At 35.9% G+C, this 27,322-nt stretch overlaps 2 protein-coding genes across 5 annotated transcripts in view; both read left to right on the top strand.

Moving 5' to 3' along the window:
- Positions 1-516: 516 nt before the first annotated feature.
- Positions 517-17,619, top strand: LOC113092924 (glycine receptor subunit beta-like). Its single transcript, XM_026258710.1, has 10 exons — positions 517-881; positions 3,958-4,100; positions 4,671-4,777; positions 5,706-5,773; positions 8,713-8,939; positions 11,814-11,896; positions 12,319-12,459; positions 12,600-12,752; positions 14,187-14,473; positions 16,799-17,619. The coding sequence occupies exons 1-10, from the start codon at positions 879-881 to the stop codon at positions 17,093-17,095; spliced, it is 1,509 nt and encodes a 502-aa protein (XP_026114495.1). The 5' UTR covers positions 517-878; the 3' UTR covers positions 17,096-17,619.
- Positions 17,620-23,587: 5,968 nt separating this feature from the next.
- The window catches only part of gria2b (glutamate receptor, ionotropic, AMPA 2b), a 31,546-nt gene continuing 27,811 nt past the window's right edge, over positions 23,588-27,322 (top strand). For 3 of the 4 annotated variants that reach the window (XM_026258716.1, XM_026258717.1, XM_026258718.1), the window contains exons 1-2: positions 23,589-23,864; positions 23,962-24,102. In XM_026258716.1, coding sequence (XP_026114501.1) covers positions 23,780-23,864; positions 23,962-24,102 — 226 coding nt within the window. In that variant the 5' untranslated portion in view covers positions 23,589-23,779. Of the gene's footprint in view, positions 23,865-23,961; positions 24,103-27,322 lie in introns of all 4 variants that reach the window. The other variant, XM_026258715.1, reaches the window with a different exon arrangement.

Genomic DNA, 27,322 nt, shown 5'->3' with positions numbered 1-27,322 from the left:
AAAAACAACAATTCCTCAAAAAGTGCAAAAAGTTATAATACCTTGTGTGACAAAGACAGTAAGTGTTAGTACAATGCAAAAACATGAACTATCATTTTCTAGGTCAAAATTGCCAAAACCTAACATGAAGTTTAAGCGTTTAATTATTTACACATGCACAAAAATACAGAGGTTTTATTCTTCTTCTTTATATATATATATATATATATATATATATATATATATATATATATAAATTCATTCTAACATATTGTTTCTTTCGTAATTTTTTCTTGTACAGATTCATCTTTCTCTCTCTTGCCTCTGTTTCTTATTGCAGTTGTCCTTGCATGCTTTCTGTTTCTTGCATTCATTCATTCTTTTCCTTTCTTTCTTTTTTGCATACTGTATGAGTTCTTTATTTCTCTCTTTTTTCATCTTTCTGTTACAGAAGCACAATTTCAAGCATCACATGGACACAACAGAGAGTACTGTGCATGTGATAATCATTTTCAGGAACATACTGGTGCTGAAACGGCAGAGCAAGTGTGATGGCCTTGCATTATATTCCAGTGCTGATGTGGAAGCTGTGTGATTAATTCTGTGCTTGTACAGCGTTCTACTGCGCATGTTGCATGACAGGTGCACACACAAGGCTCCATCTTGGCAACCCTTTACCATTGCAAAAGGACAGCGGGAATATAGATTCTGTTCAGATTACTGAAATTGAAAAAGATAAGAAAAACAGACGGGAATCGCCGTCGTGATGATATTTCGCGTTGATTCGCGCTGACTGAAGGAACGACGAGCAGAATGCGATATAGACGCTGACTGGTCTTGAAGGCTTTTTAACGACCGATTGCTCTGTCAGCGCTACTCGAACAACATCCGTTACCGATATGGTAAGTGAAACCGCGGGTAATATTTAAATAAAAGAACGATCGAGTGTTTTAGGTGTGTGTGATGGATGGGGGGAGGTGCGACGCGTGTAAATGTTGTCATTCTGTGTTGTATTTCCCCTCATCATCATCATCCCAACCCCCTCATCGTCATGGAGGATGCTGTTGCTATGTTTTCCCTCTCCTCCATCTGCTGCCGTAACCTGTTTTATTTTTTTTTATCATGCCTTAATGCAACTTCTTCAACTTGATGCTCAGATTCATCCACAGGTCGTTGCTATACCTTTAAGCATTTGCATAAAATATAAGCTTGCCAGTAGGAGATTAGAGTGATGAGGTTTGCCAATATGAGCATCATCTGTCAGGCTAAAATTATGTAATTTGGGCCTAATTAGTATACTATTTTATTACTGAATCAAAAAATAACAATAATATAATAAGTGTGTGTAATAAATGATATATAATATTGAATATATATTCTTTATTAATATGTATATTTGGTATTTTTATTATTTAATTATGCAATTATTATTATTTAATTTAGAAATTAAAATACATAAACACAAACATTCATAATTTTATACACTTTTTTTCCATATGGAGATCATAGATCATGATCACAGTCATATGGAGCCTTCATAATAGTGTATGATCAGCAATTTGTTTAAACCTTTTGTGATTGCTGCAGCATATTGTGTTAGCAACAGTAGACATAATTAATATAATGAACATAATATATATATATATATATATATATATATATATATATATATATATATATATATATATATATATATATATATATATATATATTGTATAAATTGCAAAAGGATAGCGGGAATATAGATTCTGTTCAGATTACTGAAATTGAAAAAGATAAGAAAAACAGACGATAATCGCCGTCGTAATTATATTTTGCGTATATATATATATATATATATATATATATATATATATATATATATATATATATATATATATATATATATATATATATATATATAATTAACATCACTTCTGTATAAGTGGAACAGAGTGTGCCTTTTTTTTTTGCTGCGAATGAAGCAGTCAGACTTAGTAAGGGCAGACGATAAAAAAAAAAAAAGAAAGAGAAGTGTTTCAATTGAATAAGGGTCAACTTTATTTAGACTTAGTCTTTTGTGAAAATAAAGCAAAACCATGTCTCTCTTTAACTTAAATTATCTTCCATGGTAAAACATTATAATCCATTTTTTGTATTTCTATACTTCATATGTAGACCTGCAGTCAGTATTTTTCTGTGCCTTTCCAAAGAAGAACATTAAACTCAAATTGCCATGACCACTGAATCAGGGAATGAGAGAGAGAAAGAGATTGAGAGATATGGAGAGATCGGAAAGAGAAACACAAGCATCTGGTGATAATCATAATGATGGAATGAGTGAGAGATTGGAGGAGTGTGCATGAACGCTGGCCTGTTTCAGTTAAGATGATGATCAATGCACTGGCGCAGAATCAGGCCTCAAGAGGTGGAGGGTGGAAGAGTCTAGACAGGGGAGTTTTCTGGCAGTGTTCTTTAGAGGGGAATTCCTCATGCTGGTCTTTCCAATTGTTTCCTCTCTACATTTGGGACACTCATGGATGATTGTGTTGTACAGAGGACTGTACATGAGTCAATAAGATCGACGTTTGGCATAGTTCAAACTGCTGACATGTAGGTCTTACTTAAAGCATAACTAAGTTATTTCCTATAGATGGTTTCAACGGCATCAACATAAACAAACGTTAATGCACGTGAGCGCTTTTGTGGACCTAACTTTAACTTCCGGTAGACTCCAAATAGAATCAATAACAACAGCCAAGTCCCTCTAGAGTAGATATTTTTTGATAACAAACAAAATGTGTTTTCTGTGTGGATCAGGCGGACTTAATGAAAATGCTAATTCATTATTTGCCAGCAGGAGATGTTTTAAAGCATAGACATAAAGCGCGAGAAATAGAGGTTTCCCCAGTAACAGCTGTAAACAAAGCAGAGCTGGTATGCTCACACGCTGCTTTATCACGCATATAACATGCAAGTCTTCTTTCAGAAATACAGCAAATAAAAACACCCGTGCCTCGTTTAGATATTTAAACAAATGTAAGGAATTATTATTATTAAACGTGCAGTACGTTACGTAACGTTACGTTACTCATGTTTATTTAACGAAGCCTTTTTGAAAATCAATCAGTTTTAAAATTGTGGCGAGTCTCCAAAAATAAATGTATTTTGGAAACACACCCCGCAGCACAACCACCTGAGTCCAACTTCAGTCTACTCATCACCTTGACTTTAACTGCGTTTGTAGATGGCACCGCAGCCAGACTGATATACACAACACAGACCGGAAGTTAACTTAGGTCCAGGCGCGTGCGCCCAATAAAACCGTCTATAGAACTTATTAAATTAATGATTCCTGCTAATATTCTTATAATGCACATGCAAAGATACCAAGAAACACCGTGACATAAATATCAGTAAGGCACTGTTTAGGGGCAAAGATTTGTAGATTGGGTGATAAATTCAATAATTTGTCCTATATAATTTGTGGAAACAATGTGCTTTTATACTGTACAAGCACACTGTCAGACCACCCACAGTGACAGACACCCATGACCATTTTTAAAGTGGTCACGGACACAACAGAACCACATTTCCTGAGCCAACGGACCATCAGTCTCCAAGACAGCCCAGCGCATTCTTGCCATATACTGTATCTCCTCTGAGAGAGGCAATTGTTATCCATTTGTTATCCATTGTTATCCATTGCAGGGCTATGTTTACGTAAGACTTTGAACAAAGGAAATAACATCAGATTTTGTTTTCTCAAAAAAGTAGAGATCTTAAAATATTGATTCTGCTTTTTTTTTTCAATTTGGAATTAAGTAAAGGGAATTAAATAACACTATTAACAAAACAGCCCTTAATTACCTAATAACCATAATAAAAATAATGTCAGTATGCATCTTATATAATATATATATATATATATATATATATATATATATATATATATATATATATATATATATATATATACCTGCTCTGTTTCTCTTTCAGGCTAAGTTAAACTGCTGTAATATGAAGGCTCTAAAGGTGATTTTCTTGTTGCTTATCATCTGTCTCTGGATGGAAGGAGGATTTACCAAAGAAAAATCTGCTAAGAAGGGAAAGAAGAAGGGAAAACAGGTTTACTGTCCTTCGTAAGTACATTTGTGTGCAACATTTTATGACCCATTTTTCATAAAACACTGCTATTGCGCTATATACATAAAATGTTGACTATGGGAACTATAGGCTAACAGTTAACTAACCATTAAAGGGACAGTTCACCTAAAAATGAAAATTCTGTCATTAATTACTCACCCTCATATCATTCCAAATCCATACGACCTTCGTTCTTTTTCGGAACACAAATTAAGATATTTTTGATGGAACCAAAGAGCTCTCTGACCCTGTAAAGACAGCAACGCAAATGAAATGTTTTATGGCCTAGAAAGGTAGTAAGGATATTGAATTTTCATTTTTGGGTGAACTATCCATTTAATCTGCTCTAATGTTGTGTGTACTTCACATTTCACACATGGAGTAACTCACATCATCATAATGTTTGACCCTTGAGTTGAAAGTGCTGCCCTTTGCAATAGTATAATTAAAAATGAAAGACATTTTAATAAACAGATGACGGAAACTTTAAACATGAGCATGATTTCACATAGTTTTGTTGTTTTAAATGGTTGCACCATAATGTCCCCCACCGTTGCTCCCTTCAGGCAGCTGTCATCAGAGGATCTGGCCCGAGTTCCAGCGAACTCTACCAGCAACATCCTCAACAGGCTTCTGGTCAGCTATGACCCAAGAATCCGACCCAACTTCAAAGGTCAGTACTAGCGCCATGATATATGTAATTATGAACAAGATTCATTATGTTGTCTCATCTATCTACCAACACCCCAGAAGCCAAACCTAGCAGCCACTCAAACGGTTTAACCAGCAGCCAACCAGTGCCCTACCACTTTCCTCAGATTACCTCAGGAATAGCAACAAGAGTTTTTCTTAACAAGCTTTCACTTTTTGTATAAATATATACTTCTGCTGGTACTAGTTCAACGGGGCTCTTTAAGATAATTATGGAAGTGCACTTTTTTTCATCTGGGTACTGCTATTTATTCACTTGTTAGTTGTTACGATTATGACATTGGCTTTTGCATGCCAACATGTCAATGAATATATTTATGTCCAATTATGTAACATTTCAAAGCATGTTTTAATGTATGTATATACATTGTGGCAGATACGTAATTCTAGGTTATGCTACCGTTGGCAGCCTTTCCTGATATAATGAAGCAGGTTGTAAAGAGTGAGAACCTCTGTCGCCTCCCTGCTCTCTGGCTTTCGGCGTAAACGTGAGCCTTGATGTGGTCTGAGTGTTAAGAGCTCACTGTATGATTCATTGTTATTACTCCCTATGGCCAGCCAGCTGCTCTTCATATCTGGGCAAGATGAAAGCTCCTGGCAGTCATTAAAGTCAACATTATAATCTTGGGAATTGGTATAGCAGTGGAGTAGTTGAAGCATTTTTCTATAATGCCATGCTTTCTACGTATTATACATAAAGTGAAAACACATGTTTCATGGTATAAACCAAATAGTTAATGCTACCCGTAATAGTCCGTGAGAACGCGTGCTGTTTAAATGACTTGAATGACTTTCAAAAGTCATGCTAGAAAGACTTTTGGTGTGTCTTGTTTGATGGATGTGCTTGATGTGCTAAGATGTAAAGTTTTTGTGTGTGTTTTGGTTTTTAGGCATTCCTGTTGAGGATCGTGTGAACATTTTTATCAACAGCTTTGGGTCCATCCAAGAGACTACTATGGTATTGTACATCACTTTTGTGTTTCCATACACATAAATAGTGAACATAAAAATATAGCAATAAATAAACATAAAAATAAAAACCATAAATACTGTATATAAACACTATCGTTCAAAATGTTTTTGAATCTCTAATGCTCACCATGTATTTATTTATTTATTCAATTGTAATTTAGTACAAAATATTACAATTTAAAATCACTGTTTTCTATTTTAACATATTTAAAATAAAATGTATTGCTGTGATAAATTTTCAGCAGTCTTCAGTGTCATCGGATCCTTTGGAAATCATTTTAATATGCTGATTTATTTTCTTTCTTTCTTTCTTTTTTTTTCTACTTTTAATTAATTTAATGCATCCTTGCTAAATAAAAGTATGAAAAAACATATCCCCAAACCTTTTGAATGGTAGTGTATATAATTAACATCTTTTCAGTTATTTCCAATCATTCAATTTCTTTGTAATTTCACCGTACCACAAAAAAAGTTCCCTGGATGTAGATGTTTATCAAAAAAAGCTGAACACAAATCTGATAAGTGACATTTGCCAGAACATTTGATCATTGATTCATGTACTGTATTTTCCTCATGATTATTCAACTGCTTTCTTTTCTTACTTTTTTTACTTTAACTTTTTTATTGAAATCAATTATTAGATCAACAAAGAACAAAGATCAGTCTCAAAAAAAAAAAAGAAAAAAAAAAAAGAAAAGGAAAAAACGTTTTTAAAATGTCAGATTGTCAGACAACTCCTACCAGACAGACGATTGGATTCATGACTGTGTGCTTTATTTTAGGCTTACTGTGTGCTTTATTTTAGGCTTACTGTGTTTACTTAACACTCCACCAGGAAAATAACTAAAATAAAAAAAATCAGCTCCAGAACCCACAATCTTATGTCTGGCTCCTTATGAGCAGTGACATCCATAAACAACAAATCATGCCAGAGTGTCTCAGATCACCTCCACTGAAAATATTTCCCCTGGAAACACATCAGAAGGCCATGTATTCTGCCCAGCACTGCATGGTGTCACAGGTTGAATATAGTTTTCATTTACTTCTACAGGAGTGTTGCGTGACACCAGGCTTAAATAGCATTGGAATTGAGGTCCCATTTTGTTGTTGCATCGTTCTGCTGTGGTTAACCTTAAAATGAACAGGTGGTATACAACAGAAATACAAAAAGGCTATTCATAACCTATCCAAAGACATTACTAGTACAGAGTAGGCCACTTTGCCTACCACAGCATATATAGCCATTTGGACAGGAAGATCCAACAAAACAACACTTGTAAACATTAAAGCTAACAAAATTATTTTCTAAGAACATTTTACTAACCTTTTCATTAAGTTATGACTATGTTATTTTTGAAAGTTCTCTGAATGTTTTTTCATGGTTATGTGAACACTAAAGGCCCAATAACTATAAATGATAACTACAATTTAAAATTTGTTCTAATTTTAAAAAGAAGAGTCCACACAACAACTATAATGATAATCCCACACAGAAACTTTTTTCAGCTAATGAACGATAAAAACATTGGCAGCCAATCAGAATCCATCCTGCTTTAATAGAGAACTCAAGCATTTAAAGCGACAGAAGACAAAATTGCAATGCATGCCTATAATAAACAATGTTATTGTGCATTGGTGTGGACACTATGTAGTTATAGTTATTGTTCTTAATGTGAATGGGCCTTAGGGGAACATACCATTTCATTATTCTGCAAACAATATAGGTTTTTAAAACCATATTAATTTATACTTCTGATATACGGTTTTCTGAGTGCACAAATTCGAAGCACTGAAGCACCATGTCTTATTGTGCTTAAACTGTTAAATACTGACTGTGTGCCAAAGACAGAACAGTTAGCATGCTTTGCTCAAACGTTCACCATGGCGTTAGAACTGGTACACCCTGTCACTTACAAAAACGCAATGGTGGTGATGTGGGTGGAAACTTGCAGATTTTAACATTTTATGCTAAGATCGTCTTTCTACATCACTGGGGGAACAAAATCGGAGTGTCTCGTTGTTTTTCACAAGCTTGCAGAGAAATCCTTACCCAATTATTTTTTTCACATTTTCTGGATTGGTTCCTGGGTTAAAGTTCAATTAATGATGTGATGTTTTCTCAACATTTTGAAAAATACCAGAATGTACTGAGAATGCTCCCTGTTGGTTGGGGTGACACAGTGCCATCCATGGTGTGTGTAATACATCCCGAATGTTCCTGGTCGGAGCTCCGAATGAAAAACAGGACATACCAAGATGTGAATCATACACACAGAAACAACACAACCAGTAACATTTAGGAACCAAATTCACTTGACCTAATGCAGCTGGAATGTGGCAATTTTATTTGGCATGTCGTCTGTCTTCACACTATCAGCGCTAGCTAAACAAGCACCACTAGAAAATGCCACTTCAAAGCCTTTTGCTCACGCAAGCTGGCAGGGAAGCTGGGGCCAATCTGACTTAACAAACCCTGTGTTTTCCCTAGTGTAGGTGCTCACATACAGCGTGAGCCCTCATTGCAGCACCCGTTGCACGCCTCTGATGTTTGCGATAGTTAGAAATGTAAATAGGAGCAGCTCCAAGCGCAGCAGCTGTGCGCCTTCAATACCAGGCATTATTGGAGCCTGGATACTTCAGAGACAGGCATTTAAAAAAAAAAAAACATCACTCAGAGGTCGTGAGAAATGCTTGTTGCCATGGAGATGCCTAAGACACCTGGGCTCCTCTGTCACCCTAAGGACTAATGTGCTGCTTTTGTGTCCAAATCAGAGCTTCTCACAGTTCCTGTCACGTAACACAAAGACAGGTGTCAGCCCTGTTAACTACCATCCAAGAAGCCAGTTTATACACAAAATACCAGGTTTTACAGGCTTGATTGAATTTGTGAAAACTTCAACGGATATTTTGGCTTATATTTCCTAGGACTATCGTGTCAACATCTTCTTGAGACAGCGCTGGAACGATCCCAGACTCCGGCTTCCTCAGGACTTCAAGTCGGACTCGCTCACCGTTGACCCCAAGATGTTCAAATGCCTGTGGAAACCCGATCTTTTCTTTGCCAACGAAAAGAGCGCTAACTTTCATGACGTCACTCAGGAGAACATCCTGCTCTTTATCTTCAGGAACGGAGATGTCCTCATCAGCATGAGGTGAACTTTTATGCTCTCTTCCTGCAGAGTATCCAACCTCTGTCTTTGGGGATGGTGACAAATGAGCTCTGAGTCCTGGTAACACCTACTCACATTATTTACCGCAGCAATCAAAACAAAGCAAACACCAAGAGTTTATTAGATGTCAAGGCCTTTTAAAGTGGAACAAATGACTGTGCTGGAGCTTAATCTGAAGGTGTTGGAATTAATGGTTCAGCATGTCCATCAATTTATGGAAGCCAGTTACCGAGCAATGAAATATTAAATTGTGAGACAAAGTTTAAAATAAGTTACAATGTCACGCAGCCAGATAAAAAGTCACATTGTGAGAAATTAAGTGACATTTAAAAGATTTAAAGTTGCAATTACAAGAAATAATGTTGCACATATGCTTTTTTGGTGAAAACTCCAATACTTTTTTCTTTGATGATTCTTTGATGAATAGAAAGTTCAAGTTTTAATTTTTTTGCAACAGTGTAAAAGTCTTTGATGTCCCCTTTGATCAATTTAATCCATCCTTGCTGAGGATGTCAAAGTATTATTATTTTTTAAACTGCCCCTAAACTTCTGAATGGTAGTGTACATAAATTCACACTGTGAGATGAATCACAATAAATAAATTCACAAATATCAGAAATGAAGTCCTAATTACCTAATAAGTCTGAGGTAGAAACAGGCTTCCATTCTAATTTGAGTATACAACCAAAACAAGTGAAAAAAGTGTCCTATGATGTATATACAACCAAAAAAAAAAAAAACCTTTGAATGACAGGGAGCAGTGATTTAGTCCTCCTCCAAGCTCTTCTTAATGCTTTTAATAAACCTCAGGGGACTTAAAGTGATCTGAGAGTTGGAGACTCGATACATCTGTTGACCCTAGGATTTCACCTCGCCACTGACACCTAAATTACAGCTCCTGCTATTTGATCCCATGTGAAAGTTCAGTCCTTTAGCAGTGGTGGACACCTCTGTCATTACCTTTCCACTGCTTTATCTGCAGGTCCTGCTGAGTGAATGAAGTTCTCAGAGACTTCTAGTAGCCAGTGAACCTGCTGTAGGTCTGTCCTTGCAGTGCTGTGGAAATATTATTTTATTTAGCAAAAGTTTATCAACGCGGATAGATTTAAACAAACAGTTATTTATAAAGATAAACAATTCCACAAGCCGTTATGCTTTACACAAACATGAGTTGTAGTGTTGTGGTCACTGTGCCAGACGGGCATTGGACACAGTCCAGTTTGGGGTCAAGATAAAATCTTAACACTGGCACAGAGCCATTTCAATCTGGATGGGAAGTGTGTTTAAGAGCATCACATTTGCTCTGATATGTCTGAGGCAAATGTATTTCCATAGTGTTTTTCCATGCCACCCTGATCACAGCATGAGCTGGGTGGTCTTCCGTGAGCCCTTTCTCACGTTTGGCATTGGCCCAAGTTGCTTTGCTCTATCTCTGGGTATGTGTGTGGCAGGGGATTACTGTCCTAATGAGAGTCTTTCAAAAAGAAACAAGAGTGTTTATTTCATGTTATACCTCCCTGAAACAAATTTTCCCTTTACTCGACCTTCAACTTCCTCAAATACTGTACATGCATAGACTTTACATTTGATATCTTTCCTTTCTCTTTTTCTTCATGAAACTGACATACCTTACACCCCCATTATCACACTTTATTATCCTTCTGCTCCCATAACCTCTTCATTCTACTGTAAACGTCCAGTGTACTGGAAATGCAAACGAGAATCTCATTTCTTATCGGAACATGACATTTGTGCAAAGATTTGCATTTTTATTTTTTAGTCAGCTTAAAAAAGATTTCAGAAATAACACTATGTTATGAATATACTTTAAATATCAAAAGATATAATTACATCATCATTACATAAAAAAATACTACAAACTACTACTGAAATAAAAATGAATAAAAATAAATTTCTAAAACTTAACTACAAAATTCAAATGAAAAATTATTAAGCAATTCCAACCTAATAGTATCCCAGTGATACTAAAATTGTATATGCGTAAGTCAAATTGTCCAGTAAGAGACATATAAATAAATAAATAATAATAATAATAAAAAAGTTTACAATTAAACATTGCTTGGAGCAAGAAAATGTGATGGACGCAATGTTTATTTTCATAAGGAATCTTTATTTTGCATCTTTGTGTGCCCTGTCTTTTCTTGCCTAACCCCATCGTCTCTCTCTTTCTCTCTTTCTCTCAGATAATTTGTTTAATGCACCGTAAAGATACATTTAAAACAAAAACAGATCTCTCTAACCTCTCCCAGGCCTTTACAAAAATATATAAAGCACAGTGCTTTAGTTCTGTGTGGCCTCACTGGTGTAAAAATTAGCTCTTTGCTGCATCTGAGACCGTGCTTGTCAGATTACAGCAGAAAACCAAAAAAAGCTTTCATGTGTTAATACTGTTTTAAATAAATTTGCCTTGGTGTGCTTGCTGTACACAATAAAGGGAACTGCATGAAGAATGTATCCCACTGTCACAAAATACCTTTTATGTCTGTGGCATTTCTGTTAGATTTTCTGGAAATCTGTTAAATTTGGACTGATTTTCAATTGCAACCTGGTGATAAAATAATCTTGGTAGAAATCTTTGCAATGTTGCTGAATATATTCTGCATGAATCTTTAAATGCAGTAAGTGGAATCTGTTATTTTTCTATTTAATCCCTTAAAATTGAAATGATTAAGTGCAAATTGATATAATGTTTAGGTGACCACCTGTAGCTGATCAAGTAGTGTATTTTAGGGAAAATCTATGTAATTCTGCCCCGTTCAGAATTACTACTCTGATTCAAACTCACATGATTCATTGTCTGGTACTCAAATTTGCATATTTTTTTTCCTTTTGCAGGTTGTCTGTTACCCTCTCTTGTCCACTGGACTTGACTCTCTTCCCCATGGACACCCAGAGATGCAAAATGCAGCTTGAGAGCTGTACGTGAATATGAATACAATCATTCATGATTATTTGATGTGAAAACAATAAAATGTTTGATGTTGTTATAGATTTGATGTTATATATAATATATATTTAGCTAGAAAGTGCTCTTGGTGAGCGTGATCACTATAAATATAATGTTTAATATTCTAACATTTAAAGTCAATCACTGAAGTGTGAGGCTAGTACACATTGCAAGAAAAAAATCATTAGAAAAACAGAAAAGGTACTGGGGAGTTTATGGACTCTTCCTTTATCCCCAAAACACGACTCAGTGCAATTTATGGTTCAAAATGCGGGTAAAACATCAGAAAAATCAATATGGAATATTCCTTCATTTTAACACAGTACGCCGTGCCCTATTTTTAGACTTTTCTTGGAGCCTAACAGTTTTTTTCCTTATTTAATGCGTGTCTAGTTGGCTACACCACAGATGACCTGCAGTTCATGTGGCAGTCTGGAGACCCTGTACAGATGGAGGAGATTGCTCTGCCTCAGTTCGATATTAAACAAGAGGACATCGAATATGGCAACTGCACCAAGTTCTACGCAGGGACAGGTAAAAGCTTTCCACTTTCCATGAATGGCACTAATGTGTACATGAGCTCTCTCATGCATTGTTGAGGAGGTAGCCATTAGATGTGATTCCAGGAAAAAACATGTCAATTTAAAGCAACCTTTTGATTTTTTTTATGATAGGATACTACACGTGTGTGGAGGTGATTTTTACTCTGAGGCGGCAGGTGGGCTTCTACATGATGGGTGTATACGCCCCCACCCTGCTCATCGTCGTGCTCTCCTGGCTCTCTTTTTGGATCAACCCTGACGCCAGCGCTGCCCGTGTGCCTCTAGGTACTTTTTCCAATCATCAGTCCCGCCACAAGCATCAGCACCTCATCTCATACCCCCGTAACCGACCACATCCTTTACATTTTCATTTCCCGTTTTCATCAGTGCAACATCCACCAATGAATCTTTTCAGCGCCGTCGTTGCGGGAGGTTCAGGGTGATCTTTTCTATCCCCTACAGCACTCTAGCTTCTTTTCATCAATTACTTACCTAAAGGCATGTCTAAGGAAATATAACGCATGTCCAGGATATTCCCATCAGCCTGAGCTGCAGCCCACAGGCTTTAATTCTCTATGAGAACCACAGAGGTCAGTGAGAGAGTATTATCTGAGATGCGATGAAGATTATGCAAGATGCCACGAAATGTGACGATTTCTTGTGTTTTCCAATTATAGCCTGATATTGCTGATAAATGCATGCAATTTTTTTCTGTGATTTCATTGGTGATTCCAGTACCACTATCATTTTGTCCACATTGTTCTCACTGTCACAGTATAATGTGATTACATCAAGAGCCATCTCAAAATGCCACTGTCCATGGTCATTTCAGGTCAGTCATTTATTGCATTTTGTGAGTGTTTGGTTTATATTTGTGTGTTTGCATTCATTTAGATTATTCATACACAGGCCCAGATTAAAACTAGATTTTTGGGGAGAAATCAACAAATTGAATTTAAATATTTATTCATATTTTACAGTTGTTATTAATGTTAAAATATTTTACATATAAGTATATTATAAGATGTAAGATTATTATGAAATGATTAATAAGTAACAAAATTTTAAAATAAACTAGTGTTCCTGTAGTGTTGTGCTATCAAGCACAAGGTTGGGGTTCGATTCCCTGGGAACACATGATAGGTAAAAATTGATAGCCTGAATGCACTTTAAGTCGCTTTGGATAAAAGCGTCTGCCAAATGCATAAATGTAATTTAATTTAATTTTTAAAACATGTAAGGAAAGTATATACATTGTTGTTGTTTTTTCAGCTCAATTGATCAAAAGTAACAGTAAAGACATTTTATTTATTTAGAAATGATTTATATTTCAATTAAATTATGTTCTTTTGAACTTTAAATTTATCAAAGAATCCTGAATAAAATGTTGTCTAGTTTCCACAAAAATATTAAGCATCAAGCTTTTCACGATATTACTGTTTTTAATGTATGTTTAAATAAATGCAGTATACTGTAGATGAGCATAAGCTTGTTCTTTCAAAAACATCTTAAAAAAAACAAACTTATACCAATCTTGGACTTCTGAACAGTGATGTAACAGAAAAATATGAAAACCTGTTAAATCTGGATGGCATTTGTTGTCCACTGATCTAAAACTGTTACAGATGCCTTCATATGTTTTACAGTCTGGTCTACTATTATCTTTGGAAACAACTTCAGATCAACTAATCTGATCTAATGACCTCTCTCTGTCTGCAGGGATCCTGTCAGTGCTCTCACTCTCTTCTGAGTGCACGTCTCTGGCCTCTGAACTGCCCAAAGTCTCCTATGTAAAGGCGATTGACATCTGGCTGATTGCCTGCCTGCTCTTTGGCTTTGCCTCTCTGGTTGAATACGCAGTGGTTCAGGTGATGCTCAACAGCCCTAAACGGCTGGAGGCGGAGAGAGCAAAGATTGCTAGTAAGGAGAAGGCGGAAGGAAAGACCCCTGCCAAGAACACCATCAATGGCATGGGAAGCACCCCTATACATGTCAGTACTCTACAGGTCAGAAACAACCAGACGACTTTGTATTCAAACAAAATGATTATAATGTAGTGTTACCATAGCTCATAATCATAATAAAAAGCACCAAGGATAGTGGGGTAGTGATTTAATGTACGGTACATATTATGAGGGTACTCAAATATTTGGACATGCCAAAACCGTTTCATGAACATCTACCATGGTAATCTTGTTATACCCTAGTTTTATCATCTGTAATATTTTATATACAATATTGTTCAAATGTTTGGGGGATTTTTTTTCAAGAATTGTCTTATTTTTTATTTAGCAAGGATGCATTATATCAATCAAAACAGACAGTAAAGACATTTCAAATGTTATAATGCACACATAATGTTTGATTGGGTGATTTGACATTTTCAAAGAGCTCATTGTTTCAATTCTGTTTCATTGCACTCAGTAGCATTGCTGTCCCTGTGGTTATGTAATCTAAAATCATGCACTTCTAATGTTAGGCCTGCATGCAAAAGTGTAGGTGGGATAATCACAGTACTTCATGTTCCTCAGAAAACAGACAGCTTTATAGCAACAGTTGGAAGCCGAGCTTGAAGGCAAGGATAGCCTGACAGACAGAATAAATAGGCTGAATAATGTGTTCTACTCAAGTCTATTATAAGCTTTAAATTAGTCCCAGAGGGAGGCTTAAGGATGCGGTGTGTTTTCAACCACTGTCACACATTTACTCCCAGATTGGACCTTCAGCAGCTACCAGAAGAACATCTGACCCCAAATTAACCCACATGCTCTTTGCACAACCCCTAAAAGTCACCGACCTCCAAGAAAGCCTCATTCATTGCTCTGAATAAGAGCTGTTTGGACGCGTCCCAAGGCTTGCTTGCTGCGACTGATTCTCTAACCATCTCACGGCTGTTCAGACATGCTCAACGCTTTTGAGCAGGCAGCATTTATCAGAAGCATATGAAAGCTCCCACTGCATTTGACAGACAGTTTCCTAAATCTGTGCATGTGTCCCCGCACACTAGAAAAGATATCAAGCTGTTTGAGGATTTAAATGTTGTGCACCCAGTGATAAGTAGTGCGGTCCAGCACTGCATGGCTTCTGCCCCTTTCCACACATCCAGAACTAATACAACAGAGAAGTTGGCATTAAACCATCAGACATCAGTTGTCCAGACATCCCTCTGCTCCGTTAGTCAGAGAGAGAGAGAGAAACAGACAGCGCGATGTCACAACAGTTCGTAATGCTTGTCTTGTCCTGTTCTATTTTGATGCAAGGTAGGTGTTTCTTCACACTACTTTTTTCCTTCTCCTGTTGTTCCTGCATGGGAGGGCCATGCTACACTGCCTCTTCCCTGTTAGGGCTTCAGGAAGAGCTCAAAATAATTGCCTGTCCTCAAAATCTCCCTCTCCCTGCAGACAAGAGTGTTAAGAGAAAGGAAAAAGCAAAAATAAACCTATAGAGAGATTATGTGTCTCTACATGAGGGACAAAAGTCAGATTTGGTGTGTTGTCCATGTCTGCTGCCGGAATGGGTATCATAATGCATAAATGATCCGCCTGCCAGCTATCATTTGTTCATTTCCTAATTATACAAATGAAAATACCTAAGTGTGAAATTAAAGGGATAGTTACGTCAAAAATGAAATCCAGTTATCAAAATCTCATGTTCATATAATTCCAAACCAGTATGATTTCTTTCTTCAATGAAGCTACATAATATGTACTACATATATTTGCAATAATAAAATAACTAACCCTTTTTCACACACACACACACACATACACACACAACACACAGTAAACAGTTTTATTACTAAAAAAATAATAAAATCAGTTATTCTTTCAGTTAACTCACCAGGAAATTTTGTATATTACATTTTTGAATTTTTTTTTTAAAATTAACTATTTATTTAATTATATTTATAATTTAGTAATCAAATTAATTTTTATTATCATTTTTAATGGTAAAAAAAAAAAAAAAACTAAAACAAAGTACCATTTGTACAATTTGTACTGGGGACCAGAGACAGCCATGTTGGTCACCATTTACTTTCATTCAAGTTTATTTGTATAGCATTTTTTTTTTTTTTTACAATATTATTTCTCATTATAAGGTAGAAAGCAGTTTGGACATTATTCAGGATAACTCTTTTAGTTTTTCATTGAAGAATGTAAGTTATACTGGTTTGGAGTAACATGAGATTGAGGAAGTGATGAAGGCATTTCATTTTTGGGTAAACTATCACTGTAATGTTTCAGTAAAAATCACACCAGATGTTGCAGAGATCTGACATGTTTTTTCTTTATTAATTTTTTTCTCACTCTCTCCCTCTTTATCCCTCTCAGGTGACAGAGACAAGGTGCAAAAAGGTATGCACCTCCAAGTCAGATTTGCGCACCAATGACTTCAGCATTGTAGGCTCTCTGCCACGAGACTTTGAACTCTCAAACTTTGACTGCTACGGCAAACCCATTGAAGTTGGTAGTGCTTTAGGTAAATCACAAGCCAAGAACAACAAGAAGCCACCACCTCCTAAACCTGTCATCCCCTCGGCAGCCAAGCGTGTAGATCTTTATGCTCGTGCGATTTTCCCATTCACCTTCCTTTTCTTTAATGTAATTTACTGGTCTGTGTATTTGTGATTGTGTAAAGTTTAAACTGCTTCCATTTAGCTAACTTTTCCCTCCTTCGTATAGTCTCAGCCCATATAATTTGTACTTCAGACATCAAACGGAGCAGTTTTACCACTGATGTGCAGTCAGTAAACACAGTATTGCAAAAAAAAAAAGAAAAAAAAAAACAAACAAAAAAAAACATTTCGATTAGAAAGAATGAAGGCATTGATAAAACATTGATTTTCAGCTTCTATGTTTACTTTATGAACAAACCTGAGATAAATTATTATCTTGCATGTAGAAATGGAGTATATGGATTATTAATATATTATATTTAAAATATATAACATTATTTTTGACCTACAGATCAGCTGTTAAGATGATAATGAGATATTTGTACTGATAAACACTGCCATAAGAACTGTCTTTTGATGTTCCTATTACAAGCATTCCAGAAATTACAAACAAGTGTATGAAGCAGAAAATAATAAACATCTTCTGTGCTTGTTAATCAACCATCAATAAATGGCCCAATGGCTCAGCTGACCTCATGACCTATCAGTCTCTTTCTTATTTATATCTTTCCCAAGATCATCATGTCCTAAAAAGTCAAGCTAGAATTAAAAACTAGAAATAGGTTGTTTTGTTCATAGTTTCAGATCTTGTCTGTAGATGTTATAAACCTTTCTGAAAAAAGAAAAAAGAATTACAGTGAATTAATTATTTCCTTAAATAATGCAAGTTTTATCAACATGTGTGCCAATTTTTGAAAGTTAGACCAGTTGTTCACCTAAATTAAATATAGTTAAATATAAAATCACTATATTATCAGTACGTTAAGTATTTGATGAAAGTTAAAAGTAATGGGGTCAAATAAACTACTATACTAATTTTATGAAACTAGTTTTCAAAACTACTGTATGTGGTTGTGAAGTCCACTTAACTTAAAACTTCTTAATAGTGTTGACCCTTTTAAATTGAGCAAACCTAACCAAAAGGAACACTAATCACACTGATGGTGACATTTTAAAATGTAAAAACTTTCATTGTTTCATCATTTACTTCTAAATGACAATTAAATAATTCCCAATAATCCACATAATTCCCAAATGTTTTGTATAAACAAACAAAATTGTATTATTCAAGTGCAGCATGTAAATGTAGAAATCTAAGCTTGTGCACTAGAAATATAATTTAATGTTTAATTAAAGCACGGAATGTAACTACATTTTTACTTTAAAATGGTGTACCTGACTAAATATCAAAGTTAATTTACCCAAGAACTACGAGTATTTTTTCCCATAAGGGCTATTTAAAAGTCCTTCTGATTTATTGTTATGTGTGTTGCTGACCTAGCATGAGACCTAAGACACTAAAGCTGTCTGGGAGTCAGGGTCCGACCTGTTCCTGCGCCCAACCCAACACCAGTATTCATTATGCTGTGAAATATGTTGGCAGATTGACCTACGGCTGTCTTTGCACTAGTCAGAATATGAAATCTGTCTGGAATGTAATGAAGCGTGCTAAATGGAGAGTGCCCCACCTCTCCCTAGCTGCCGCATTCACACAACAAATAGGCCATGCCAATAAATCTAAGAGAAACCTGAAGTTGTTTATATAAAAGGGAAGTGCAAGAAGAAACCATCGGGAACCTGACCACCTTTTTCCCCCTCATATTATCTTTGTGGTATACACAGAGTTGCAGAGCATGTGAATGGTTAGTTAGTTGCTATGGCAACAGACACAGAGACAGCTACTGCGTGATTTTGCTGATATATTTCCCCTGTCTCACAGTGTCTGGAGCCAGGTCTGCTTTGAAAACCTTTAAGGCCGTCACATTAGATTCAGACTGCTGTGGAAATCAGTGTTTTTAGAATAAAAACCTTCATCTGGATATGTATTTGGTTATCTGTTATGTATTTTAAGTAGCCTGCTTTACTTAAAGTTGATTAAACCCTCAGACTTCAAAATGTTAAGATGCATTACAGAGCCCCCTAGGGGTCCAACTTATGAAGTTACTCACTAAACAGACTACAGTATACATATCAAAATCACACAAATGTGTGATGGAGTGTTGAAAAACTGTTCTGTTATCTAGCTAATTCTTTATATGTATTTCCTTCCTCTTAGCATTTTACTGCAAGATCCTCCTTCACAGTCATTTGACTAATTACAGTGGTAGAGCCGCTTCTTTAGTGTAACTAGACAGGCAAACATGGAGGTGTACGCCTTTGAATTCCCAGATATCAGTTTGATAAGCACAAATACAATGCACACTATAAGAAATTATTTTAGAAATGTGCTATATTGATAGTCGAAGCAGGTAAAATTTAAGACTGACTCGAATAATGCAGGCAAAGCACTCCTCAAAAATGTATCTCAACGGTTTTAAAGTTATTTTCAGCAGCTTGTATTTGTGTGTTTGAGCGTGACACTACTCAGCGTGTGTTTCCAAGCCCACCCACATGCGTTCGCCTCTGCGTTTTCCCCGTGATTGCTGTCTCACACATTATTTCAAGCAGCTTGTCTGATTCCTGCTGGTTATCTGTCCTCCCACCCCACCGGTCAGTTCAGTCTTCTAACCTATATCACATAGACTACTGCCTAATACAACCTGAACACACACTAGGTGAGGTGAAGGTTGGATGGCAGCTTCTACTTTCTTGCACCTTCCAGTCCCAACACTGGCCTTTATTATATTTATAATATATAGTGACATATCTTCAGCTGAAATTTTATTAGGCATTTAAGGCAAGTCAGAAGAAATGGCAATAAAAAAATAAGCATCATTCCCAATGCTGAATTTTCCAGTGTCACTGCCTCTCATCCTCGCATGAGTGAAGTCTTAGTGTGAAGGGGAAATTTTATCATGAGCTGAGACTGATGTTAAGGTTACTTGCAAATACCCAGACAGATGGACCGACTTTTTTGATATGGAGTGTGTGCGTGATAGTGTGCATAAATTTGGGTGTTTGAAAGGGTTGGCATCTTTCAAATGGAGGCATGACAGAACTGAATATATGGTAGGAATGGGGGTGAAATTATGTGTGGCGGAAACGGATGATGAGAAGTCATTTTTTCTGCCTCTCTTTGTCTTTTGCATTCTTCATCTCTTCCTCTAACTTCCAACTCTCTCTCTCTCTCTCGCTCTCTCTCTCTTTTTCTGACCAGTTTAGCTGCATGTTGCATGGGTGACACTGCTGATTATGGCCTCAATGTCATGTCACCATGGATTAGAGCAGCTCTAGTCCACAGTGCACATAAATGTCCATATGTTCTAATATGACCAAATACTGAAATATATTTTGGATCTTTGTGTTCACTCTTGATCTTTATTTCTTTAATATTAAACGATAATTAAATTAATGAAAGAATTATAATACATATGTATGTGTGTGTGCGTACAAGTTCTTTTTTGCTCATTATTATTAACACACACACACACACACATATATATATATTATATTCCTGTGATGGCAAAGCTGAATTTTCAGCAGCCATTTCTCCAGTCTTCAGTGTCACACAGTTCTTCAAAAATCAATCTAATAGTTTTTGCTGGATAATATTTTTATGGTCGTATTTTATTGTAATACAGTATTTCTTTTTTCAAGAAATGAATACTTTTATTCAGCAAATATGCATTCAATTAATCAAAAGTGAAAAGCATTTACTTGTAATGTTCCAAAAGATTCTATTATAAATAAAAGTTGTTATTTTGAACTTTCTATTGATCAAAAAATCCACAAAAAAATTGTCATAGTTTCCATAAAAATGTTAGGCAGCAAAACGGTTTTCAACATTGATAAGAACCATTTATAATAACTGAACACCAGCAATAATTCATAATAACTGAGCACCATTTCAGTGAATTAATATCTTGCTCTGTAAAGCATATGAAATGCCTTGTGTTCTGTTTTCTACAAAAGCAAAGCCAGAAAGACAAAAACACTAGCCTGTGATAGCTTAAGGCTAAATCATACTAGATCATGTGAATTTCTCACAGTGTGTCACGCTTAGGTCCATGCCGTGAGAAATGGCCATTAGTCCTGCAGCCAATCTCCTTGCCCACTGCATGCCCTTTCTACTTATATATGTGTAGATTCATGGGGGCTTATCTAGGAGGAGAAGAGAGGATAGAGCAGTAACATGTTAATGTCAGGACGACCCACTTGATAAACAGCCATGAGCATGAAAAATGACATTGAAGAGTGCTAGAAGACACAGAGAGAGAAAGCTAGAGCATGTGTGTGTGCCATGCACAACATATACTAAAGCTTCAAGGGATTATTAGTTAATTAGATAAAAATTTTTTGCTTCTCATTAGTTCATCTACTTGTCAATCAATCTCATTTTCTTTATTCTACAAAAATCCATGTATTGTTTGTATTGCCTGCAAATACATATTTAACCCCATTGTTTTCAAAGGTTTTTCTGTTTAGCACACTCCAAGAAAAATCAAATTTTTTATATGGAATAATTGCTTGTGAGGTGAATTACAGCCACACTGATTGAAGTTAAAATATACTTATGAACTGATTAGAAGTTACTGTTACCTGAGGTCGAATGAATGAAAGTGGGTTATGGTTATCTTCACCTTTCTTTAGAAAAACACATTGTCATTTTAGCATCATGAAATATTTAATTTTCCATTTATCACTTCAGTGAGCTCAATTTTTATATTTGCAATTTAACCCTGAAACAACATTCCAGCCTGGGATCTTGTTATAGCAACTCATGCAGTATGGAGCATGGGCCGAGGGAAATTAAACTGGGATATGGCAGTTGGGGAGATGATTAAGGTGTTGCTTGTGGTCTGTGCTGCAGGGAGAGGAGGAAACAGAATGTTTCCAAAATTCAATCAGATCTGTGAGCACTATTAGTAGATTCATTGCCATTATATATTCAGCAATGAAAGCAGTCAGGTCTTTAATCAGAGACTGCACTCTGGGGTTTAGAGAATATGGCCTGTGATGTACACTTCAGAAAAGTATGGGTTGCAGTGTTGTGGTACAGAGGTAAAAACTAGGAACAGGTGTATTAAATGTCTTGCAAACTGATCCACACACACATGCACGCACTCACGCGCATTAACAAACACACACACACACACAAAGTATACAAATAAGTGCAGAAATAGTGTAAAAAAAAGAAAAAGAAACAGTCCAGACTGGTCTCACAAGGTTGTTCAAAGCTGTCAAAGCTGTGGAATGCAGAATGTTCATGAAATTTTAATTACTTTTGTTTTATCAAAGATATGGAAATCTAGAGACATAAAGACACATGGCTGTATGTTCAGCTCATCAAATCATGTCAGGTTTCATGTCATTTGTTTTGTGGAGGTGAGAGGGACCTGTCCATGGTCCTGAAGGCAATGCAACCTTTCAGATGTGAACATCATGTTGGATGTCCTGTATGACAGTCCAGGGTCATAGCAAGTGGAGTAAATGGTGGGAATGACTCAAGCACCCGCAGGTCTAATGGGACTCACAACAATTTCTAATTTTGTTTTGAAAAAGGTAATCGGCTCAGAATTCTTAGCTACATCCCTCTTCACATATACCACAGTAAGACCATGGAGATACACTCTATATTTAGCTCATACGGATGAATTTTTTTTTTTTTTAATTTACCACTTTTTGTACGATTATAAAATATGAATTCATTTATGATCGCCTGTTCTCACTGAGTGAGTCATCACATTTCAAAAGGGGAAAATGAACAGAATATCTATTAGACAACGAAACCCCTTTTATATTTTTAATCTTAGATTTATAGTACATTTTGTCCATTTTCAAGAAGTGGGGAAATGAAACCTTTTTTTCTCTCTTTATTAAGAGAGAAAATACAAAGATGCCTTGAACACAGCTTTATATGAAAAAAAAATATTATTATTATTATTTTTATTTAAATTGCATGGAAGCAATTTTGTTTTAAAATATTATTACTATTAAAAACAACAACTGGTCTCAGCCAAATCAAAGTCAGTGTGGCATAACCAACATGTAGGAAGCCATTTTGTTGTCATATGACTAGAAAAAAACAAAACAAGATAACACCCCTTTAGACCCTCATGACTGTGTGGTATTACCAACTTAATGACTTCAATAATTAACTTGAAATACATGTTTAAAAACCTTTCAGAAAGTATTCAAACCTTTTGTCAAGATGCAAGAACAAGTTACCCCCATACACCACCTATTTATTTTTAGCATTTGATACTTTTGATATTCATTAAATCAAAATGTGTTTAGAAAACTTTTTTTTTTCTTTTCAAAAACGTCTGCATTCAAAACAAGCACAAAAATTAGGAAAAGGACACGTGTGTTTTGAAGTAGTTCTTAAAAAAATGATTTCTAATTTCAATCACCTCCGTGATCTCCGTGTCTGCGTGCCGAGCTCCTGTGTGTAAGTGAAGGTATCAACTCATAAGAAGGCGCGCGACTAGAGGGAGGAGAGAGAGAGATCGCGCGCGCGAGAGAAAGACAGACAGAGAGAGAGAGAGAGAGAGAGAGAGAGAGAGAGAGAGAGAGAGAGATCTGCATTATTCCTCCAGAAGCGGGACTGAGGCGGGAGTCCGCGATAGAGGAACCACCTGCAGACAGAAGTCGCTCTCATTCTCCAGCAACGCCTCAATATGTTACGGATGTGATTCAACACTGTAAACGACAAATATTTCCTTCATACAGTGGGTGAACACACACTGTCGTGGAGATGCAACAGTTCAAGAATTTATCGATTTGTCTCATTTCCCTTTTATATGGGTTGACAATTGGAGGCTCTCCAAGTGTTCAAATTGGTATGTTTAGTGCGCGCGTAATTTTTTCATACAATTAACGTTTTAATTCATTTGAACTGTATAACTGTTTAACATATATTTCGTGTGTGTCGTGCAGGGGGCTTGTTTCCGAGGGGAGCTGATCAGGAGTACAGCGCGTTTCGGATCGGAATGGTTCAGTTCGGAACGGCTGAATTTAGACTGACGCCTCACATCGACAATCTGGAAGTAGCAAACAGTTTCGCTGTAACTAACTGCTGTAAGTTATGTCATTTTTTATTTTTATTTTTTATGAATAAACGTGATTGCATAGTTTAGATTATACAGGGCTTCGTTATTTTTGTATGTTGAACAAAATCAGATTTTGTCAATTGGAATGAAGATGCTGAAGTTATTGTGGCTATTGGTAGGAATTCGTGTATAGAGGGATGTGAAGCTGGTTTCCACAGTAACGGAGATGAGAATGAGCTCTCATCATCAGAAGCTGCTTAACCATGCTATTGTCTTCGGGTAATTTCCCTCCGATTTCGGCAAATCCTTTTTTGGCACAGGAAGCAAGTTTTTTTTTACATTATCAAAAAAAAAAAAATATATATATAATTGTAATTATGTTGTCAAATTTGAAGTTGACCCTTTCACTTGTGGCCTTTTAGTATGTTGTGTAGCTTTTTATTTTTTATTTATTTATTTATTTTTTAGCCTCTCTCACACACTGTTTTTGGGTACAATGGGGCGAAAGGCCACCTGAGATAATGATGATGATGTAATTTTCTGCTAAAAAACCCGTGGCATTTTTCAAAACATCTGTCATGCTTCAGGTAATTGTTTTTCATAAGTGGGATGGAATAGATTATAGATTTCTCACGACAGATGTGCAAATTTGGCCTATAATGGCAGCTTCAGTCGCACACATTAGTGTTATAAATTGAATTATTATTGTAAGTTATGCAAAAGTGGTTATTTCATTTTTTATTAAAATAAAAAGGGAAAAAGTTATGTCCCAAAGGTTTTTGATGGTCTAATGCTTTAATGTGTTTAATGTCTTACGGTTAGTCCATGAAAGTAAATAATAAATAAATAATACTGAAAGAGCCCCAATTGATCTTTAGATTTTAAGTAATCATAAATGCAGATAAAATGTATGCAATTAAACATCCATGTAAAACTATGGCATAATATGTCATTTTGTAGGATTTTCTTTTATTTTTTTTGGTCTATCAGCATGAGGCTAGATGACATACAGTTGTCAACACATACAGTTTATAACACATGCATAAACATGTTTGCTGTTGTTAGTGTGGGTAGCCTGTTGAGCTAGAAACGGTCAGAAGAATAAGAAGGAGAAATTTCCAATGCATGATAAACCTCTTTTATAGTTTTTTGACCATCACTGCATCCGATTTAATCAGCTCAGAACTTTATGAGATGATCATGAATAAATAAAGCCTTTATTAAGTGGATCACTTATTTTTCAAGGATTTCATTTAGTATTCAGTGGGCTGTTGCTAAGCAATATTTCAAAAAGGATTCTTGTTGAAGAAAGCTCTCTTCAAAAGCTTCAGTTAACATTTTTCCCTTATGAGAACTATATGAGAACGTTCTATACTATGTTTTAGTTTCCTGTTCATTACAGATGCATTTTAAACCTATTCTTTGATATTGAAGCATTTATGATCTACAGTATTACTTCATTTGCAATGCATATTTATTGAAAAAAAGGAAATGTTTGAATGCCAGTTAGCCTGCAGATGTTTTCCCTGTTTGTAAAGTATTCATCCCAAGGGTTTTGTCTTTGAGAATATATGTAAATTTTGTCTTTTAACTGGGTCAGTCTTGCATAATCAAAAAAATTCAGTTTAAACTTACTTTAATCTCACCTCTCTCTAAATTGACCATTTTTCATATTTATTCTTCAAGATGAGTGTTTTGTTGTAACAGTAGGTCTTTCAGGCATTGTTCCTTTTATTTCTCACACATAAAAACCCCTAGATGGCACTATGCATTTACAGGCACTGCTTTATTGTCTCCATCTTTCCCATACAGTTTAATGTCTCCTTCCAAAAGCACCTGGGGAGATCATATCCATCAGCAGTATTCAACCTAGACCACATTCTATGCCATTTAGATCAGTCATGATGTGTTTTATTCAACATGAAGCACGTGAAGAACACAGTGGATGTGCGACACAGATCAGCCTAGGTCTTTGGTCTCTGGTATAGGAAAGACTTCACGGTTCTTGTTGGTTCGGGAAACATTTACTCTCTAAACCTGACATTTGCTCTGTTTTGCTGGTTAGGAATGAGTCAGAATGATCTTGTTACTGAAGTATGACAACTCCAGAACAGATAGAGCGAATGGCTCAGTGTTAAATGAGACAAACAACAAGATGTGCCACCTTGGTATGAGATGCAGATAATGAGACTCTATTGGCAAGATGCTGTGTTTTATACTAGCTCTTATCTTCAGATGTGAATCAGCCTGCTGACATTATCTGATAACCTGAAAAGCACTTGTGCTATTGTATAAATACGGCTTGGTTGTGTGTCATTGGCAGCTTCAAACTGATTTTCACTGAGAAATATGTTCTTAACATGTGTTGAAGTAACATATTTGATGTTAAGGTGCCACGATTAAGGGTAGGTTAAGAACTATTTATAATGATAACGTTAAATAACATTCTCTGATTTTACCATGAATTCTTGTGAATGAATTCACCTCTCTGAACAAACTAAAAAATTCAAAACAGCAAATAGGCTAGACTGACTGATAAAACCCCCCAGCTTTTAAAATGGAAGCTTTATGTTTGCAAAGGGCCTCACAAATCTAATTGAGTGGATTTATGAGTCTTCTTTATATGCATTTATTTGAATCAAGAAAGCAGATGTGCTGGTCAGCTTTCCTTAGGCTTTGCATCTATCTGGAAGACATATCTGGAGCATGTTTGCTGACATTACACAAAATATGACACAGATTAGTTGTAGATAAATACGGTTAAAGAGTCTGCCGCTCCTTGGCATTCCTTAAAGATTAATTATGAAAAGTGTGATTAATGAGATGATAAGTGTATCTTCTAGTATAGTTATGTGCAACTCACTTTACTGTACACCAGGAAATGTGTGTTATGTATTAGTAATCATCTCTAAAAAAGTATATCTTCGAATTGATTATTTTGAATATCATTTTCTGAGTAGTTTCTCAGGACATTCATTTGCATATAAGCTGACAAATTTCCATTTGGGAGCACTGATTGATATCCACTGTGGTTTTGTGCCTGGTTCTGGAAGCACTTCCAGTGATGGAACTCGCTTCAGTGCATTTGTGCTTCACTAAATGCTCTAACCAAGAAACATACAAACATAAACCCCTAGGAATATCAGTATCCATAAATACAGCGAGGACGCTATCTACGCTGATCTACCTTCTCGCTGCACATCTGGTTTGGGAGTGGGTGAAGTCTATTAACCATGGGAAATAAATTA

The sequence above is a fragment of the Carassius auratus genome, unplaced genomic scaffold (genome assembly GCF_003368295.1).
Source record: "Carassius auratus strain Wakin unplaced genomic scaffold, ASM336829v1 scaf_tig00214762, whole genome shotgun sequence".
Taxonomy (NCBI): Eukaryota; Metazoa; Chordata; class Actinopteri; order Cypriniformes; family Cyprinidae; genus Carassius; species Carassius auratus.
Note: the sequence above shows the minus strand (reverse complement) of the source record. Positions and strands in the feature narration are given on the sequence as shown.